The sequence below is a fragment of the Moschus berezovskii genome, chromosome 15, assembly GCF_049115385.1.
Source record: "Moschus berezovskii isolate FMDL1 chromosome 15, NW_MosBer_1.0, whole genome shotgun sequence".
In the NCBI taxonomy this organism is placed as follows: domain Eukaryota; kingdom Metazoa; phylum Chordata; class Mammalia; order Artiodactyla; family Moschidae; genus Moschus; species Moschus berezovskii.
In genome coordinates, this window is record NC_142474.1 from 54,691,259 (window position 1) to 54,709,643 (window position 18,385).

The following is an 18,385-nucleotide window of genomic DNA, read 5'->3' on the forward strand; positions in this document are numbered from 1 at the left end:
CCCCACCATTAGAATTCCCAGTCTTAGTAAAGCCAGTACCTATCCACTCTATCACCAAGCCAAAAGAGCTCTCCTATTTCTCTCTCTCCCTTGTCCCAGTCTTACTTAAGTTGGCTCCCATGGATCTACTTCCTAAACTTCTCTAAAATTCATCTTCTTCTCTCCATTCCCATTGTATCTGGGTCCCATCATCTCTTACTTGGCCTTTGTCAACCTCCCTGCATCCCACCCTCCTCTTTCTATTCTTCCTCACCTACCACCTCTTTCCTGAAATACACACACGATCAGACCCCTTGCTTAAAATGCTTCACAGGCTTCCTCAGGACCTTCTGAATCAAATGGAAGCTTCTTAGCACAAATAGGACGATTCTTTACCTCCTTTCCATCTGCTCACCCCACTCCCAAACAGCCTTCTCTCCACTCTTCTGAACATGCACACAACTTATACAGAAGAACCGATTCCCCATTCACTTTAATGTACAGCAGAAACTAACACAACATTGTAAGTCAACTATACTCCAATAAAAATGATTAAAAATAAATACCAGCTTAATGGCTGGAACTTGCAGAAGATTCTGCTTTATAACTAGAAAGTAATTTAGCCAGAAGAATGTTATGGAACAAATACTTGTCAATGGGTTAATATCACTGGGTCTCTGAGATAATACGGACTCATGGACCTTCCTCTGAAGCTGTTTCAGGATTTGCTTAGTTCAGGGTCAGGTGCTGTGACTGTCTATAAGTAATATCTTCCTGAGTTCTGAGAAAATGAAATGGAGCAGTTCAGTTGCTGTTGTGGAAAGATTGTTTTGAAGTCCTTCGAACAGAGCTTAAATTTCACATTGTATTTTATGATCTGTTTTAGCTCGACAGTACCACCAATGTGGATGCACCTTTCCTACCAAACCGTGTTTTTTCTTGATCGTTTCAGTGCATTTGTTCTTTATTTAAAGTTTATGGATTAAGCAACGACTTCTGAGGAAACAGAATGTAAATAAACTGAGTCTAGTGTTGATTCTCTACCGAGATTTAAAGATACTGGTTCACCTCCACTGCTGTTGTTTTTTGCAGAATTGTACAAACATTGAGTGCTTACAAATCTCCTGTGCAGTGGGACGACTCGGAGGAGGAGAAAGCGCCGTCCTGAAAGTCAGGTCACGGCTGTGGGCCAAGACATTTCTCCAGGTAAGAAGACCCTGAAGCACTGATGTGCCACTCACAGGAAACCTTTTCTCAAAAGCCCAGAGGGAAGTGTTTTTTAAAAGGATTTTTAAATGTTTTAACTTTAAAAATGTTTTAATTTTCAATTTTTTTCCATTAAACTTTTTATTTTTTAATTTTTAGATTAATTTTTAAATTTTTTAAAAAATTTACTTCTTTAATGTTTAAAAAATTTTAAAGAAATTTCTGTGCAGGAATTGAGCCAAGGACAAGCTGGTCATCTTTCCCACTACATGAAGCTGATATTTTCCCAGATTTATTGAGATCTTATTGACATGTGAACTATGTCAGCTTAAGGTATACAACATGATGAGTTGATCCTATATATTGTGAAATGTTTATCACAGTAAGGTTAGCTAATACCTCTGTCCCCTCACATTATTACCTTGTGTGTGTGTATGTTGAGAACTTTTATGATCTAATCTCTCAACAGCTTTGGTCTATATTACAGTGTTGTTGACTAGAATTTCTATGTTACACATTAGATCTCCAGGACTAATCCATGCACTAATTGCAAGTTTGTACCTTAAACATCATTTCTCCATTTCCCTGAGCCACAGACCCTGATAACCATTGTTCTCTATTTCTATAAGTTTGGCTTTTTTTAGATTCCACACGTAAGTGGGATCATACCCTATTTTTTTTTGTCTGACTTCTCTCACTTAGCATAATGTTCTCAGGGTCCATCCTTGGTGTTGCAAAAGGCAAGATTTCTTTCATTTTTATGACTAAATGATACTCCATTGTGTGTGTGTGTGCATGTGTGGTATGTTGGGTGAAGATAGTTTACATATCCTGAGTCCCTGAGTCCTTCAGATAGTGACTTAGATTTAAACAGATTAAACTCACCACTGTCTAGTAGTTCCCTGATAGATAGTAGTTAATGAAATGATGGTGAGTACAAGAATATAATTCAAACCATATGCCCAGAAAAATTAAGATATAATCAACTTAGAAGGGGAAAGAGATACTGTCCTAAGTCTTTCTTGTCTGGTGATACCACATCCTGAGCTTCAGCTAGACAAGCTTCTCAGTAAAGTGTCAGGTACATTGGTTTGTAGACTCCTCACTGTTTTGGCTTTTCTGGACTATAGCTTCCTGCACTTCTAGAGACGACTAATTGATTATGTGCATTTTAAAGGTTTAAAATCTCTTTTACACTAAGCAGATTAATTTTTCCCATGTGGAAGGAGCTATTTATTTAAATGATACTGTGTTGTGACCTTGTTGTTTGGGGAGGATCTGGCGGCGGGGTGGGGGGAAGCTAAATTAAAAACCCTACCAAATCTATGCATTCTTGCCCCTATTTTAACTACTCAAAAATTCATTTGGCTCATTGTGCCATAGAAAAATCCAATGGTAAATCCTTTTGAATCTAGTTAAAAATACAGAATTTTGTAGCTCCAGATTCTTGTTTTCTATGATTCAGAATGTTTCTACAATCTTACAAATCTTATATATTTTGTTTCTATAATAAACAGGAGGAAAATTAAAGGTATTTTTTAAAATGTTTTTATGAAACCTTTTTTCTTTAAAAAAAAAAAAAAAGACCTAAGGCAGGATTATTCAAACTCAAACTCGGCACTATTAATATTCTGATTCAGATAATTCTTTGTTGTGAGGAGTAGTCCTGGGCAATGCAGGATGTTTATCAGCATCCCAGGCCCCTGCCCTCTACGTGCCAGTAAAAACCTTCAGCTCAGTTGTGACAACAAACAATGTCTCCAGACATTGCCAGTGTCCCCTGGGGGCAAAATCATCTCCAGCTTTGAACAACTGACCTAAAGAAAAGACCAGTGTACAATGTCTTTCTGCTGTTGTTGTTAAACCATTATTTATTCATTTACTCAACAAATATTTATGAAGTGTCGACTGCCAACTATGTGCCAAGCACTGCTTCAGGTACACTTGGATGTGAACAATTTGCTCATTGCCTTTCTGCTTTTTTGGCCATTACTTTTTATCTAAGAGTTGGGAAACACGGCTGTTACTGAATTCCCAAGCCCACATGATGTGAATGATAACCATCTACCCCTCATATTACTTTGGGCATCACATCCTACTGAAATGAAGAAGCATAACTCTTTAATAAAGCAGGACTAAAATCATTATGACCCTATGGTCAAGGGGGGAATGACTATCCTAGATGACATCCATCAGTTCTGGGCATGACATGCTATTCCAGTAGAAGACCTACGGAGTGAAAATTGCCTCTCTGAGGAAGACAAATACCATATGTTCTGTACATGTGGAATCTAAAATATGACACAAATGAACTTATCTACGAAACAGAAACAGACTCACAGAAATAGAGAACATCCTGGTGGTTGCCAGTGGGGAGTAGGAGGTGGGGGAGGGATAGACTGGGAGTTTGGGCTTAGCAGATGCAAACTAGTATATATAGGATGGATAAACAACAAGGTGGAGAAGGAAATGGCAGCCCATTCCAGTACTCTTGCCTGAAAAATCCCATGGACTGAGAAGCCTGGTAGGCTACAGTCCATGGCGTGACAAAGAGTTGGACACAACTGAACAACTTCACTTTCACTTACTGTGTAGCACAGGGAACTATATTCAATATCCTGTGATAAACGATAATAAAAAAAGTATGAAAATAGAACACACACACATATATATACACATAACTGAATCACTTTGCTGTACAGCAGAAATTAACACAACATTGTAAGTCAACTATACTTCAATAAAATAAATCTTTGAAAAAAATTTAAGGTCTTTCCCGATGGTTCAGTGGTTATGAATCTACCTGCCCATGCAGGACATGGGTTTGATCCCTGGTCTAGGAAGATCCCACATACTGTAGAGCCACTAAGCCTATGCACCTCAACTACTGAAGCCTGAATGCCCTAGAGTCTGTGTTAGACAGCAAGGGAAGCCACTGAAGCCACTGCAATGAGAAGCCTAATACCGCAAATAAAGAGGAAACCTCGCTCACCGCAACTGGAGAAAGCCCACATACAGCAAAGAAGAACCAGCACAGCCAAAAATAAATAATAAAAAAGTTGTATACAAAGTACTCCCACCATACACAGAAGTTAAAAAATAAAAGAAAATTTCATCTTTATCTATCTGTTCAAGAGCCAGTGGATGTGGAAGAAATCAATAGCAACTGAGGGATTTTCTAAACAATAACTATTAGCACGAGTAGAGTCAGACCAGAACAACCTTCAGGGACATTCTGAGGTTTTGCCAGATCAAAGTTAACACTTCCAAAGATCCTGGAGAGCCTGACACAAGTCACTTCATGTCTACTCACAGCTGGAGCCCACACTTCTGTACTTCCACAGTTCCTGCTTATTCCAGTCTCAGAGGCTGATGGCCAGAGAAGAGAGCATTACTGCAAACTGCCCCCCACCTGCTGGTCAAAGAACATACTAGATCCTGGAAGTCTAACAGTTTTGTCCCACCACTCAGAAGGAGGCAAACATTTTCTGCCCTCCTAACCCAGGGGAGAAAGTTGACAATTCTCAGCTGATATGATTTCAGTTCAGTTCAGTTCAGTCGCTCAGTCGTGTCCGACTCTCTGCGACCCCGTGAATCACAGCACGCCAGGCCTCCCGGAGTTCACTCAAACTCATGTGCACAGAGTCAGTGATGCCATCCAGCCATCTCATTCTCGGTCGTCCCCTTCTCCTCCCGCCCCCAACCTTTCCCAGCATCAGAGTCTTTTCCAGTGAGTCAACTCGTCGCATGCTGCATTAATTTTGGTTTTGCCCACTGGTAAACATGCATGTGCTTAGTCACTTAGTCATGTCCAACTCTTTGTGACCCCACGGACTCTAGACCACCAGGCTCCTCTGTCCATGGGGATTCTTCAGGCAAAAATACTGGAGTGGGTTGCCATTCCCTTCTTCAGGTGATTTTCCAAACCCAGGGACTGAACCCAGGTCTCCTGCATTACAGACAAATTCTTTACCAACTAAGCCACTAGGGAAGCCCAAGAATACTGCATACTGGTCAGAAAAATATTTTCTTCATTTCTAAATGATGCCCTATACTGTGATTGTTACTTGAAGGAGCAACCTCTTTAAGAGCTTAAAGTTTGACCAATAATTATTTAGGTTTTGTTGTCCCACATGGCTTTGTTTCTGGGAGATGTTGAGTATTTAAACAAAGGCTTTATAAAATGGATGTGTGGTTAAAAATAATTCTTCAGAAGGAATTAAGCATCAGGGAAGGTGGGAGTGGGTGAAATTCTTGATGGTCCTAGCCACCCTCACTCTCACTCAACTCAACTCAAAAGCCTCACTCCCCACTCTCTTTGTTCCCAACTCTGTATTTTTCGCTAGTACCGTGACCATAAGCCAATCATTGTGCACTAGTACATAACTGAGGCAACTGATAGGCTGCAAACCACAGTTTTAATGATGTGGCAAGCAATTCTCTGATGGCCCAGTGGCTAAGACTCCTCACTCCTAATGCAGGAGGCCTGGATTCGATCCCTGGCCGAGGAGTTAGATCACACATGATGCAACTAAGAGTTCTCATGCCTAAGCCAAAAAAAAAATAATGATAATCCCACATGCCACAACTAAGACCCAGTGCAGACAAATAAATATATAGATAAAAATAAATATAAAAAATTAATGACATGGCTATGACAGAAGGATAGGGCATTCTCTAAGGTTTAGTAGCTACCTGGGGCAGGTTAAAAGTTCAACATATCGTCACTGGATATTAATTCCAGCTGCTTTTTCAATCCTAACTTGGCTACACTATGGCAATGATGGCTCTTACAGGAGTAGATTGCCACAAAAAAAGAAGAGACAAGTTTTTAACGTAAGAATAATATCATTGTTATGTAAAGAACATGGCTGAAAGCATTCAACTTTGAACATGAAATCATTAAAAGGACTCTGCTCATGATTGTTTTTCATAAATTAAATACTTACCTGTGCCAGGTTTTTGACTTGCAGACAGAGGACTCCGGTACCTTTGGTGCCAATCCCGCCAATCACAGCATAATAACTCATGTTTCACATTTTCCAAGGGCTCCAGAGCATCTTGGAAAAATGAGAAAAAAGTTTTCTACTGAAACTGGAAGAAATGCTGCTTTTGGAGAATCATTTAAAATAAAGAACAGATGAATAAAGAATTGCATTGTTTACAGGTTGTTGCCTACCACCAGGCCTGTTCAGGTCCCAGACAGTGCCCTTTTGCATCAATGAATTAGGTAGCAGAGGTGAAAGCATGTCCACAGCCCCTTGTCATGAACAACAGCCTTCATCTTATGTTACAGCCTTCTCTTACAACTTCCTGAACTTCCTAATCTTGTCGATAGGAGCGGAGGTCCATTTCAGTCATTGAAAGAATTAAACTTTTTATAAAGTGCTATCAAATGGGTGACAGATTTTATTTTCTTGGGCTTCAGAATCACTGTGGATGGTGACTGCAGCCAGAAAATTAAAAGATGCTTGCTCCTTGAAAGAAAAGTTATGACAAACCTAGACAGCATATTAAAAGCAGAGACATCACTTTGCTGACAAAGGTCCTTATAGTCAAAGCTATGGTTTTTCCAGTAGTCGTGTATGGATGTGAGAGTTGGGCCATAAAAAAAGCTGAGTGCTGAAGAATTAATGCTTTCAAATTGTAATGCTGGAGAAGACTCTCAAGAGTCCCTTGGACAGCAAGGAGATCAAACCAATCAATCTTAAAGGAAATTAACCCTGAATATTCATTGGAAGAACTGATACAGATGCTTCAATAGTTTGGCCACTGATGTGAAAAGCCGACTCATTGGAAAAGACCCTGATTCTGGGGAAGATTGCAGGCAAGAGGAGAAGCTGGTGACGGAGGATGGGATAGTTCAATAGCTTCGTCAACTCAAAGGACATAAGTCTGAGCAAACTCCAAGAGATAGTGAAGGACAGGGAAGCCTGGTGTGCTGCAGTCCGTGGATCACATGGAGTCAGACATGGCTTATGACTGAACAACAACGACAGTAATCAAATGGGTGGAAATGGGATAACCACTGAATAACCCAACTATCGGATGTGTTCATTCACTATCCATTCACTGTCAGTCAAGGAGGATTGATGAAACCCTGCCGGGCTTGCTGTTCTAGGTGCTATGGAAGGTTTAAGCTTCATATTCCATGCTCTGTGCCTTCTAGTTTTCTATAAGCCTGGTGGGGAGAAAGTAACCAAGAAAGATAAAAAGTTAAACAACAGTGTGGAAATTCCAAACAATGTAGGGCATCTATAGTCTCATTCCAGACATACTGAATCACAATCTCTAGGCCTGATCCCAGATGTTTCTGAGGTTCAACAAAGCACAAAGCACAGTGGCTTGTGAGCCATCAGAAATGGTGGTGATGAGTGGAAATGTGAGGAGGAGTCAAGCTGGTCAAGAGCAGAGAGTTAGGGAGGAGAGAAGACCGCCACAGAGAAACATGTTTCCCCGCATTCTAGACTTCAAGTCCCACCTCTCTTTTTAAATTTCTATTGGAGGATAGCCAATGTGTAATGATGTGCTGGTTTCTACTGCACAGCAAAGTGAATCAGTTATACAAATACATATATTTACTCTTTTTCAGATTATTTTCCCATATCGGTCATTACAGAGTATTGAGGAGTGTTCCTTGTCCTTATTAGTTAACGGTAACCCACTCCAGTATTCTTGCCTGGAGAATCCCATGGACGGAGAAGCCTGGTAGGCTACAGTCCATGGGGTCGCAAAGAGTCGGACACGACTGAGTGACAGAACGGAATGTGTGTATGTCAGTCCAAATATTCCAGTTTATCCCTTGCCCACCCCTTTACATTTGTTGTTAAAAGTTAACAACTAAACAGCAACGGCAACAATACCCCTTTACTTCCTGACAACTATGTTTGTTTTCTACATGTTTGACTCTATTTCTGTTTTGTTAATAAGTACATTTGTTATTCATTAAGAAATTTCCATGTTCATAAATACAGAATCATGTTGGAGAAAAACTTTCCATCTAGAGTTGATTCAGAGATAAGTTCTCCCATGATTTGTTTCCCAAAGATATTACTTTAAGAGCAAGGGAATTATTTTCTATCACTGTTTTTTAATATTGAATTTGGAGACAAAAGAAAATTTACTCTTTGAAGATTTGGGAGCCTGGATTCACATTGGAGTATGTGATGATAACTCTTATGCACAGAATCTCATTACTGTCGTTTGTCATGTTTCTTTTGTGTCTACCAGCCAGAGTAGTAACAAAAGTAGATTTAAAACACCAAGTATACACAAGATTTTATGAGCAAGAATTTTTAAATTTTAAAACTTCTCATGCAAACAAAAATCCAGCTTTCAATTAAAATGGAAACACCAGGAGATAAGAGAACATAGAAAAAATAACAACCGAAAAATAATTTTTCCAAATGAACAAAGTTCCTTACCCTAGAATGTCAGGATAGGAAAAGAAAACAAAAAGGCCAAAGATGTAGTGACTTTAAGTATATATAAAAGTTTTGCATACGTTAAATGTTCTTATCACATAAAAGAAATGAGGTTTATTGAAGGGAGGAAAAATTCAACCACAGGGGCAAAAATACCTTGTAAAAATATGTCAATTATTACAATACAACCTGCCAAATTGGCCTCAAGAAACCCAACATTGGGTTCTAGATGGTGAAAATGTTAGTAAATGTTTAATAAACCACTTTCTAGGAGGAAAAAAACTTTGATATGTAGCACTTGCTGCTTCCTGTAATGTAACTATCCCCATTATGGTCAACTTCAAGCTGCAACATGATGTCACAGAGTCCGGAGTTGGCCAGAGATGGCTTCCCCTACAGATACAGTAGAGCTGAATAATATCAGGAGCATGTGTGTGTGTGTGTGCTAGGTTGCTTCAGTGGTGTCCAACTCTTTGCGACCCCATGACTGTAGTCCTCCAGGCTCCTCTGTCCATGGAATTTTCCAGGCAAGAATATTGGAGTGGGTTGTCATGGCCTTTTCCAGGGGATCTTCCTGGCTCAGGGACTGAACCTGCATCTCATATGTCTCCTGCACTAGCGCCACCTGGGAAGACCATCAAGAGCATAAAATGCAATAAAATTATTACTCAGTACTGAGGTTTGAGTGTTTATTATCTTTTTAGAAATACAACTTACTTAAGTTTACATGTATATATAATTTGTTTTAATAATGGCTCTGTTTAACAATGGGTACTCAAAGGTCTTCAAATTTTAGTGTTGTGTTCACAAGAGCCCCTGTGAGCCAGCTACATCCCACCACTGGTTAGATCGCATCCCTGTCTCAAGCTAAATGGAGGAAAATCACAGAAGCTTAAGTTCTCAGAGTAGTTTTCCTTGATTTACTCTTACATACTAACCTTTGACCTTCAGCCACTCAGTCGTGTCTGACTCTTTGTGACCCCACGGACTGTAGCATGACAGGCCTCCCTGTCCATCACCAACTCCCAGAGTTTACTCAAACTCATGTCTATTGAGTTGGTGATGCCATCCAACCATCTCAGCCTCTGTTGTCCCCTTCTCCTCCCGTCTTCAATCTTTCCCAGCATCAGGGTCTTTTCAGATGAGTCAGTTCTTCACAACAGGTGGCCAAAGGACTGGAGTTTCAGCTTCAGCATCAGTCCTTCCAGTGAATATTCAGGACTGATTTCCTTTAGGATGGACTGGTTGGATCTCCTTGCAGTCCAAGGGACTCTCAAGAGTCTTCTCCAACACCACAGTTCAAAAGCATCAATTCTTTGGCGCTCAGCTTTCTTTATAGTCCAACTCTCACATCCATACCTGACTACTGGAAAAACCATAGCTGTGACTAGACAGACGTTTGTTATCAAAGTAATGTCTCTGCTTTTTAATATGCTGTCTATTTGATCATATCTTTTCTTCCAAGGAGCAAACATCTTTTAATTTCATGGCTGCAGTCACCATCTGCAGTGATTTTGGAGCCCCCCAAAATAAAATCTGTCACTGTTTTCACTGTTTCTCTATTTGCCATGAAGTGATGGGACCAGATGCCGTGATCTTAGTTTTCTGAATGTTGAGTTTTAAGCCAACTTTTTCACACTCCTCTTTCACTTTCATCAAGAGGCTCTTTAGTTCTTTGCTTTTTGCCATAAGGGTGGTGTCATCTGCATGTCTGAGGTTATTTATATTTCTCCCAGCATCTTGATTCCAGCTTGTGCTTCATCCAGTCCAGCATTTCTCATGATGTACTCTGCCTATAAGTTAAATAATCAGAATGACAATATACAGCCTTGACATACTCCTTTCCCAATTTGGAAGTAGTCTCTTGTTCCATGTCTGGTTCTAACTGTTGCTTCTTGAACTGCATACAGATTTCTCAGGAGGCAAGTCAGGTGGTCTGGTATTCCCATCTCTTTCAGAATTTTCCACAGTTTGTGGTGATCCACACAGTAAAAGGCTTTGGCATTGTCAATAAAACAGAAGTAGATGTTTTTCTGGAAGTCTCTTGTTTTTTCGATGGTCCAACGGATGTTGGTAATTTGATCTCTGGTTCCTCTGCCTTTTCTAAATCCAGCTTGAACATCTGGAAGTTCACGGTTCACATACTGTTGAAGCCTGGCTTGGAGAATTTTGAGCATTACTTTGCTAGGGTGTGAGATGAGTGCAATTGTGCAGTAGTTTGAACATTCTTCGGCATTGACCTTAATCAACAGTTAACATGAGAAAATTCAATTAAACAAAAGAACTTGCTGAAATGTTCTATCAAAAACACCATACACCTCTAGGTCAGTGGTTCTTAACTAGGAGAATTTTGCTCCCCAGAAGACCTTGGCAGTTAATTGGAGACATTTTTGATTGTTACAACTGTGTGAGGGATGCTACGGCAGATAGTGGGTAGATGCCACGGATGCTGCTAAACATCCTACAATGCACAGGACAGTTCCTTTACCAACCCTACTCCTACTCTGGGTCTTCTGTACAAGAGGAAGTTCAGTTCAGTTCAGTTCAGTTGCTCAGTCATGTCTGACTCTTTGCAACCCCACGGACTGCAGCACGCCAGGCTTCCCTGTTCATCGCCAATTCCTGGAGCTTACTCAAACTCTTGTCCATCGAGTTGGTGATGCCATCCAACCATCTCATCTTCTGTCGTCTCCTTCTCCTCCTGCCTTCAATCTTTCCCAGCATTTCCCATTTCCCATCTTTTCCAGTGATTCAGTTCTTCATCACATCAGGTGGCCAAAGTATTGGAGTTTCAGCATCAGTCCTTCCAATGAATACTCAGGACTGATTTCCTTTAGTATGGACTGGTTGGATCCCTTTGCAGTCCAAGGGACTCTTAAGAGTCTTCTCCAGCACCACAGTTCAAAAGCTTCAGTTCTTCGGTGCTCAGCTTTCTTTATAGACCAACTCTCACATCCATACATGACTACTGGAAAAACCATAGCTTTGACTAGATGGACCTTTGTTGTCTATAAGAGGAAATATGATTAATTTCTTGTAACTTAGCAGCAGTCTCTCTCCTGAAATATTTCGTTCTATCAGACAACAAGAATTTGTACTCACGATGTCTCCCCACTATGTTCTTCAGTAAGAGCATTTGTGCTTACTCCTTTAAGGATGTCTGATTTTCTGTTTTTATTTTAACCTTATTGTGCCAAGTCTTTTGGTAATAAAATATATTATGTTTAGAAATAAGAAGATGAATGATTGGATGGATGGTTGGATGGGTGTCTAGACAGATAATGGATGGGTGATGGATGAATGGATGATGGATGATAGATGGATGATGATGGATGGATGGATGATTTATGGATGGATGGATGAATGATGGATAGATAGTGGATAATGGATAGATAACTGGATGGATGGATGAATGATGAATGGATGATGAACAGATGGATGGATGGATGAATAAGTGAATGGATCGTGAATGGATAAATGGACAGCAAAAAAAGTAAAAGAGAGAGAAAAGGAAGAAAGAAGGAGGGAATTTTTCTTTGGAAATTTAAAACATTGAAAACAACTGGATGACTGTCAATATAACTTAAAAGTTTTACATGGAATATATTTTAAATAAATATTTTTAATTTCAGAGGAAAAATGATCCCTATTCTCTTGCATCCCTGGTGTCCTTTGAAGTTAAGAAGATGCCTTATAAAGATCAGCCAGCAAAACTCCCAGAAGGCAACATAGCAGTAAGTATCTTAAAATATATAGGTACAAATAATTTCACTGAAATTATTTTTTAAAACCCTGTTTTGCTTGTGTTAGGTTTAAGTGCCTATTACACTGACTTGAGAAAAGTTTCCCTCTTAAGATTACTGTTTTCTTATCTCAGTCTGGAAATTCTTTGGTGTCATTTGATCAGATTTTTAAGCCTTCATTGTAAATTTCTACTCCACCCCACTAAAAAAAAAATCACAGGGCAGGACTAATACCATTTTTTAATTAGGCTCTTTTGTTTTAAAGAAGTTCAGATACTAATTATGATCATAATGAAATCATACTTATTGTTAATTTTAAAGACAACCTGGTGAGTGAGGTGAGAAGGGAAGACTGTCTTCCTTAGGGACAGTTGCCACAGACCAGCTGTATGGACAGTCATTTTTCCTTTCTAAGCAAAGACCAGGCTTCCCTGGTGGCTCAGACTGTAAAGAATTTACCTACAATGCGGGACACCTGGGTTCATTCCCTGGGTTGGGAAGATCCCCTGGAAGAGGGAATGGCTATCTGTTCCAGTATTCTTGCCTGGAAAAATCCATGGGGACAGAGCAGTCTGGTGGGCCCACAGTCCAAGGGGTCGCCAGAGTCGGACATGACTGAGCGACTAACACATGCACACATACACAACCGTACCCACACAAGCAAAGACCAGTATTACCTGGAGGAACAGTACACTAGGAGCATCATCTGAATTGAAGCTGTTAAACATTAAATCAATCACTAGGTCGTGTCTGACTCTTGAGACCCCATGGACTGTAGCCTGCCAGGCTCCTCTATCCATGGGATTTCCCAGGTAAGAGTACTGGAGTGGTTGCCATTTCCTTCTCCAGGAGATCTTCCAGACCCAGGAATCAAACCCATGTCTCCTGCATTGGCAGGCAGATTCTGTACCACTGAGTCACTAAGGAACATTACTGATACCCAGATATCTGTCACAGCACAACTGCTGGCATCCTCAGGAACCTGGCAAGGCCATGGAGAACAGAGAGGAGGGTGAGTAACAGGGGACGAACAGCCCCCATTACCAAAATGCTGCTTTTACAGTGAATATGACCACAGCCAGAACTCTGGGTCAGGATTCAAATACTGAGATTTCAACCTTCATCTCTTGGTCACTTCATAGATATTTACAACCTCAACTTGGATTCTGGTCCCCAAGTCCTTATTACTCAAAATATGTTTTTGCAGACCAGCAGCATCAGTATCACCTAAGAAATTTTTCAAAATTCAGAAACAGACCTCACCCCAGACCTGCTGAGTCAGTATCATCAGGGCAGCAGGTACACTGTCATCTTTGAGGAGGATTGCTTTGGATTGTGTAGAGGTCACCATTCTCATAATTTCTCATCAGCCTAGGTCTTAAAATGGAGTTATTACTCTTTCCAGCCTAATCTACTTTTAGTAATTGAAATTCATCCATTGATTAGTGATTTCCAACCCTGAGCATGCAAAGAAACACCATTCATATGACTTTAAAGGTTTATACATGATATGTGATCAGTTGCTAAATTGTGTCCAACTCTTTGCAACCCCATGGACACTAGCCCACCAGGCTCCTCTGTCCATGGGATTTCCCAGGCAAGAATATGGAGGTGGATTGCTATTTCCTCCTCCAGAGGATCTCCTGCGTCTCCTGCATTGACAAGTGTATTCTTTACAACTGAGCCACCTAACAAGCCCCGTACATGTTTAACACCCTATCCAAAATATCAGGATTGAGTGAGTCTGGCACAGGCCCCTTGCACTGTGCTTTAAAGGCTCTACAAGTGATGCCTCTACAGTGAAATTGGCATTGGGCATCTCTGACACAGGCAGGCAGTGTAAAAGAAAATCAGCAGATTCCAGAACAGGTTCATTGAGGGCTTCACCCTGGCTCCACTTGGCTCTAAGTGGAAACCTTCAGGAGATCACTCTGTGTACCTTGCTGATGCCCTTAACCACATTTACCTGAAAGCATTGTTAAAAAGAGTATTTACGTTATATACAAAAAGCTTCAGCATTTTACCTAAAATGAGATAAGTCTCAGGTGTCGATAACAGTAACCTTCCCAAGATGTCCTCCCTTCTCCGGCAAAGTTCAGTAAGCCCAATTAGAAGCATCCATAGATTCAAAATATTTCAGTAGACTTTGGTGGTGTTTAAAGCAAGCACTGCACATATTTCTCCACTTAGCATGCCTCTCTATCTCTCACGAGATGTCTGCCAGAGTTTGAATTTATGTTCAACCTAGCAGACAGAGGCTTTGGGTTTTTAATATAGAATATTCATCCAAGGAGGTTCAAAGGCTTGTAACTCCAAGGGAAATAAATTTGGGTCCTTTGTTTTCTCTGAGGACATGCTCCATAACAGAAACATATGTGACAGTTGGTTGCATCCACAGGATTGCGTCTTTCTGTCCTGGCCACAGGTGCCAGCCTGCTGTTCTCAACTCATCTCAAAAGATTCATCGGATGATGAGATACAGGCTTCCCTCCTCCCCACAACTCTTGTTCCTGCATCTTTGAAAAAGTCTTGTTATCTGATGTAGATGATTTACTGCATCATTTATGGAGAGGTTATGGGAAAACCTTTTAGGTCTCCCAGTCTCTGATTGCCTGAAGGAGATGTGGCCAGTAGGAAGTCAGCTGTGCCGTACAGGCTTGGTTTGAGAGGATTGTGCTTGGAACTGGCAGATGTGTTTTAGAGTGAGTTCTCATCCTTATCTTGAAAAGGAACCAGCAAGAGAGAAGTACTTTCAGATAGCAGAATCAGTTGGACTAGGTGGTTGGAAGATCTTCAGAGCTCCAGTCCACAGTCTGCCATTGGGGAAAGGGTCTCGGTTCCTTCCTTGGTAATAAGACAAGAATATTTGCTTGTTTTCCTAGTTCCTTGTAGGTGATGAGCAGTTTGCTTGTGCTTCCTTTTCAGCATGATCATAAGGCAGCCATTTCTTGAGCCCTAGATAAGTTTTCCATATTGAAAAAAACAGTAATCCCCAGCTGGTACTTGAATAGTGTCTGGGTTTGCAAAAAATGAACTCTCCGCGCCATGTGACACTTGCCCATGTTCAGAAGCAAGGGAAAGGTTGCATGATGAGAGGGGCTATGACTAAATGCAGTATCATTACAGCAGAAAAAATTACTCAGTTACTGGAACACTTATTTTTCCTATTCATAAACTTTGGTGTTTGTATTGTGTGACTAAAGCAAAATTCCATAATTTACATCTAGAAGAGCTTATTATTGTCTCATGTAACTCAAAGTTCAGTTCAGTTCAGTCGTTCAATCGTGTCTGACTCTTTGCGACCCCGTGGACTGCAGCACGCCAGTCTTCCCTGTCCATCACCAACTCCCAGAGCTTGCTCAAACTCATGTCCATCAAGTTAGTGATGCCATCCAACCATCCAACCATCTCATCCTCTATCGTCTCCTTCTCCTCCTGCCTTCAATCTTTCCCAACATCAGGATCTTTTCCACTGAGTCAGTTCTTCTCAGCAGGTGGCCAAAGTATTGGAGCTTCAGCATCAGTCCTTCCAATGAATATTCACGACTCATTGACTGGTTTGATCTCTTTCCAGTCCAAGGGACTCTCAAGAGTCTTCTCTAACACCACAGTTCAACAAAGACAGTTATTATAAAGTATTTCAGTGAAATCCTTAATTAAGAACTCACATGCAAACTGGGAGTCCGTTTGACTTTTTTGAATTGTTAGCAAAACTTCAGGATCTTAAAATGGAACTGTGAGATTAAACAATTATCTGGAGTTCAAACCTATCACAGGAACTTCTTATCTCATAAGGGCTCATTTGAATTTTGTTAAAATGTGTGTTCAGCTGGTCCACTTCATGTTATTCTTTTGTTCTAAATGGCACTGTTGGTAGAGTGTCTTGGTACATTTATATAAAACATTCTCATGACCCCATTGAAGTATGTTTACACAAGATTTTGAGATGCATAAATACAGATGTCAACATTAATTACCGTTGCAAATCCAAGGGAGTTTTTTCTTCTACCTTGGTATTTTGTCAAAATATACAAAAACATATCATAAATTTCATCGATAAAATGTAGGCATATTAAAGATTTATTTATGGTCTTTCCACCATAATAAAGAACAACGAGATTTACGACATGATGAAGGTAAGATTAAATGTTCCCTACTTAGCATCACTTTAAGAGCATCTGAACTGCTTACGATTCATGGACCCTACTTCCTAAAATTACAGATAGTTATGTAAGTGGAGTGTTAAAATTTTATATTATTTTTTAAAATAGCTGCAGGTTCTTGGTACATTAAAAAATGAAAAACAGTTTGTTGATTAGTTTGCATGTAATTTAATTTTTCTTCCAATGTTTTAAGTACTTAAGTTGCTCAATATGAACCTTTCTCAAAGCAGTTGAAATATGTAGTCAAAACCCAAGTTCTTAAAGTAAAGCTTTAGTCCTAAATACACCCCATCATTGGCCTTGGAACCACCTTCTTGATGAATGAATTTAATAAAGAGGGTCTTGGGTAATTTGGCTTATCACACTACCGTGTGAAATTATACAAAAGTTGTCAAGCTGTGCAGTTCAATATGGTACCCACTCACCACATTACCATGGATGGTGAGGACCTGAGCTGTGGGTGGCATGACTGAAGAACTGAAGTTGTTTTACTCCATTTAACTTACTTAAATGTAAACTTAAAACTATAGCAGTAAAAGTATTTTTTTTTCTTTAATGCAGCTTTATTTTTTGGGTAAGACAACATTTCACTTTAATCAATGAAAATCTCGTGGTTATCACTTGCTACAAGTGTAAAAGAAACACTGGACTTTGGAGACTTGGTACGAAGAAAAGAGGAATAATATTTTTATATCAGTTATACTTTGAATAATAATTTTGATGTTTAGTGTTAAATAAAATATATTGTTAAAATTTATGCCCCATGTTTCTTTTTACTCTTTTTAATTTGACTACGATAAAACTTTAAATGACATGATCACCTGCCTTATATTTCTGTTGGACAGCACTGATCTATAGCAGAGTCATAGAAGGTTCCGTTTTGGAGCTGTTGGTAATACCTATAGAACTTCAGAGAATATGGGTATTTAATAAATCTTATTTGAAATGAATGAAAATTTCTTACTATAAATCAATGTTTAGTCATTAGAAATTGTATAAATTAAGACCTGTTTTTCTCATATTTATTATTCAATAGATAAGCTTCTCGTGGGTTTGTCAAAATGAGCTGCCAGACAAGTATAAACATTAGAAATAACTAAGTTTTGGTATTTTTCAACATGTTATCTCTTGGCCAAGCTTTCCCTAAACCATCCTAGAGTTTCTATAGGACTAAAACAAATTTAAATAAACATTGGTCCTATAAAAGTTAAGTCTTTTCTCCTAAACTTGCCTGTAGGGTTCAAGTTTCTTGCCCATACAGAGTACTGAGTTTCAGGAAAAGCTTGGCTTTATCTGTTTCCACTTGCAGAGGAAATGCTCTGTTTCCATTTACAGACCTGAACATGTCTCCTGACTTCCTAACCAATGTGTTCTCAGAAAGACCTCTCTTTTCAAGACCTGGGTGACTCTTCCAATGATATGATAAATCTACCCTTTTCTAGCAACAGCCATCTAGCTCCTTAGGCCTGGAAATCTGAAGAAATGCTTCAGGGCACCATTGTTGTTTGTATTTTTACTGTCCCTAATCTAGCGGCTTCTCAACTGTGCAGTGAAAAACCTGGAAGCCACCAGGGGCAACGGAAGTTCTCTGCAGCTTCCCTGGTTTAGGGGCTTCCCTGGTGGTTCACATGGTAAAGAATCTGCCTGCAATGCAGGAGACCCAAGTTTGATCCCTTGGTGGGGAAGATTCCCCTGGCGAAGGAAATGGCAACCCACTCCAGTATTCTTGCCTGGAGAACTCCATGAACGGAGGAGCCCCGGTTGAGATCAAGAAGACGGGCCGCCTCCGTGGCATGTAGATGCCTTAAAGGCAGCAGGTTAGGAGAGTGGAATGCAGGTGAGGGAGCAAAGTCACTGAGCTTGTCTTCCT

General features: G+C 40.0%; 1 protein-coding gene across 1 annotated transcript in view; it reads left to right on the forward strand.

Moving 5' to 3' along the window:
• ITGA8 (integrin subunit alpha 8) overlaps nucleotides 1-18,385 on the forward strand; it is a 203,458-nt gene that overhangs the window by 171,897 nt on the left and 13,176 nt on the right. The window contains exons 27-28 of the mRNA XM_055429258.2: nucleotides 1,072-1,185; nucleotides 12,242-12,343. Of these exons, the coding sequence (XP_055285233.2) occupies nucleotides 1,072-1,185; nucleotides 12,242-12,343 (216 nt within the window). The remainder of the gene's footprint in view (nucleotides 1-1,071; nucleotides 1,186-12,241; nucleotides 12,344-18,385) is intronic.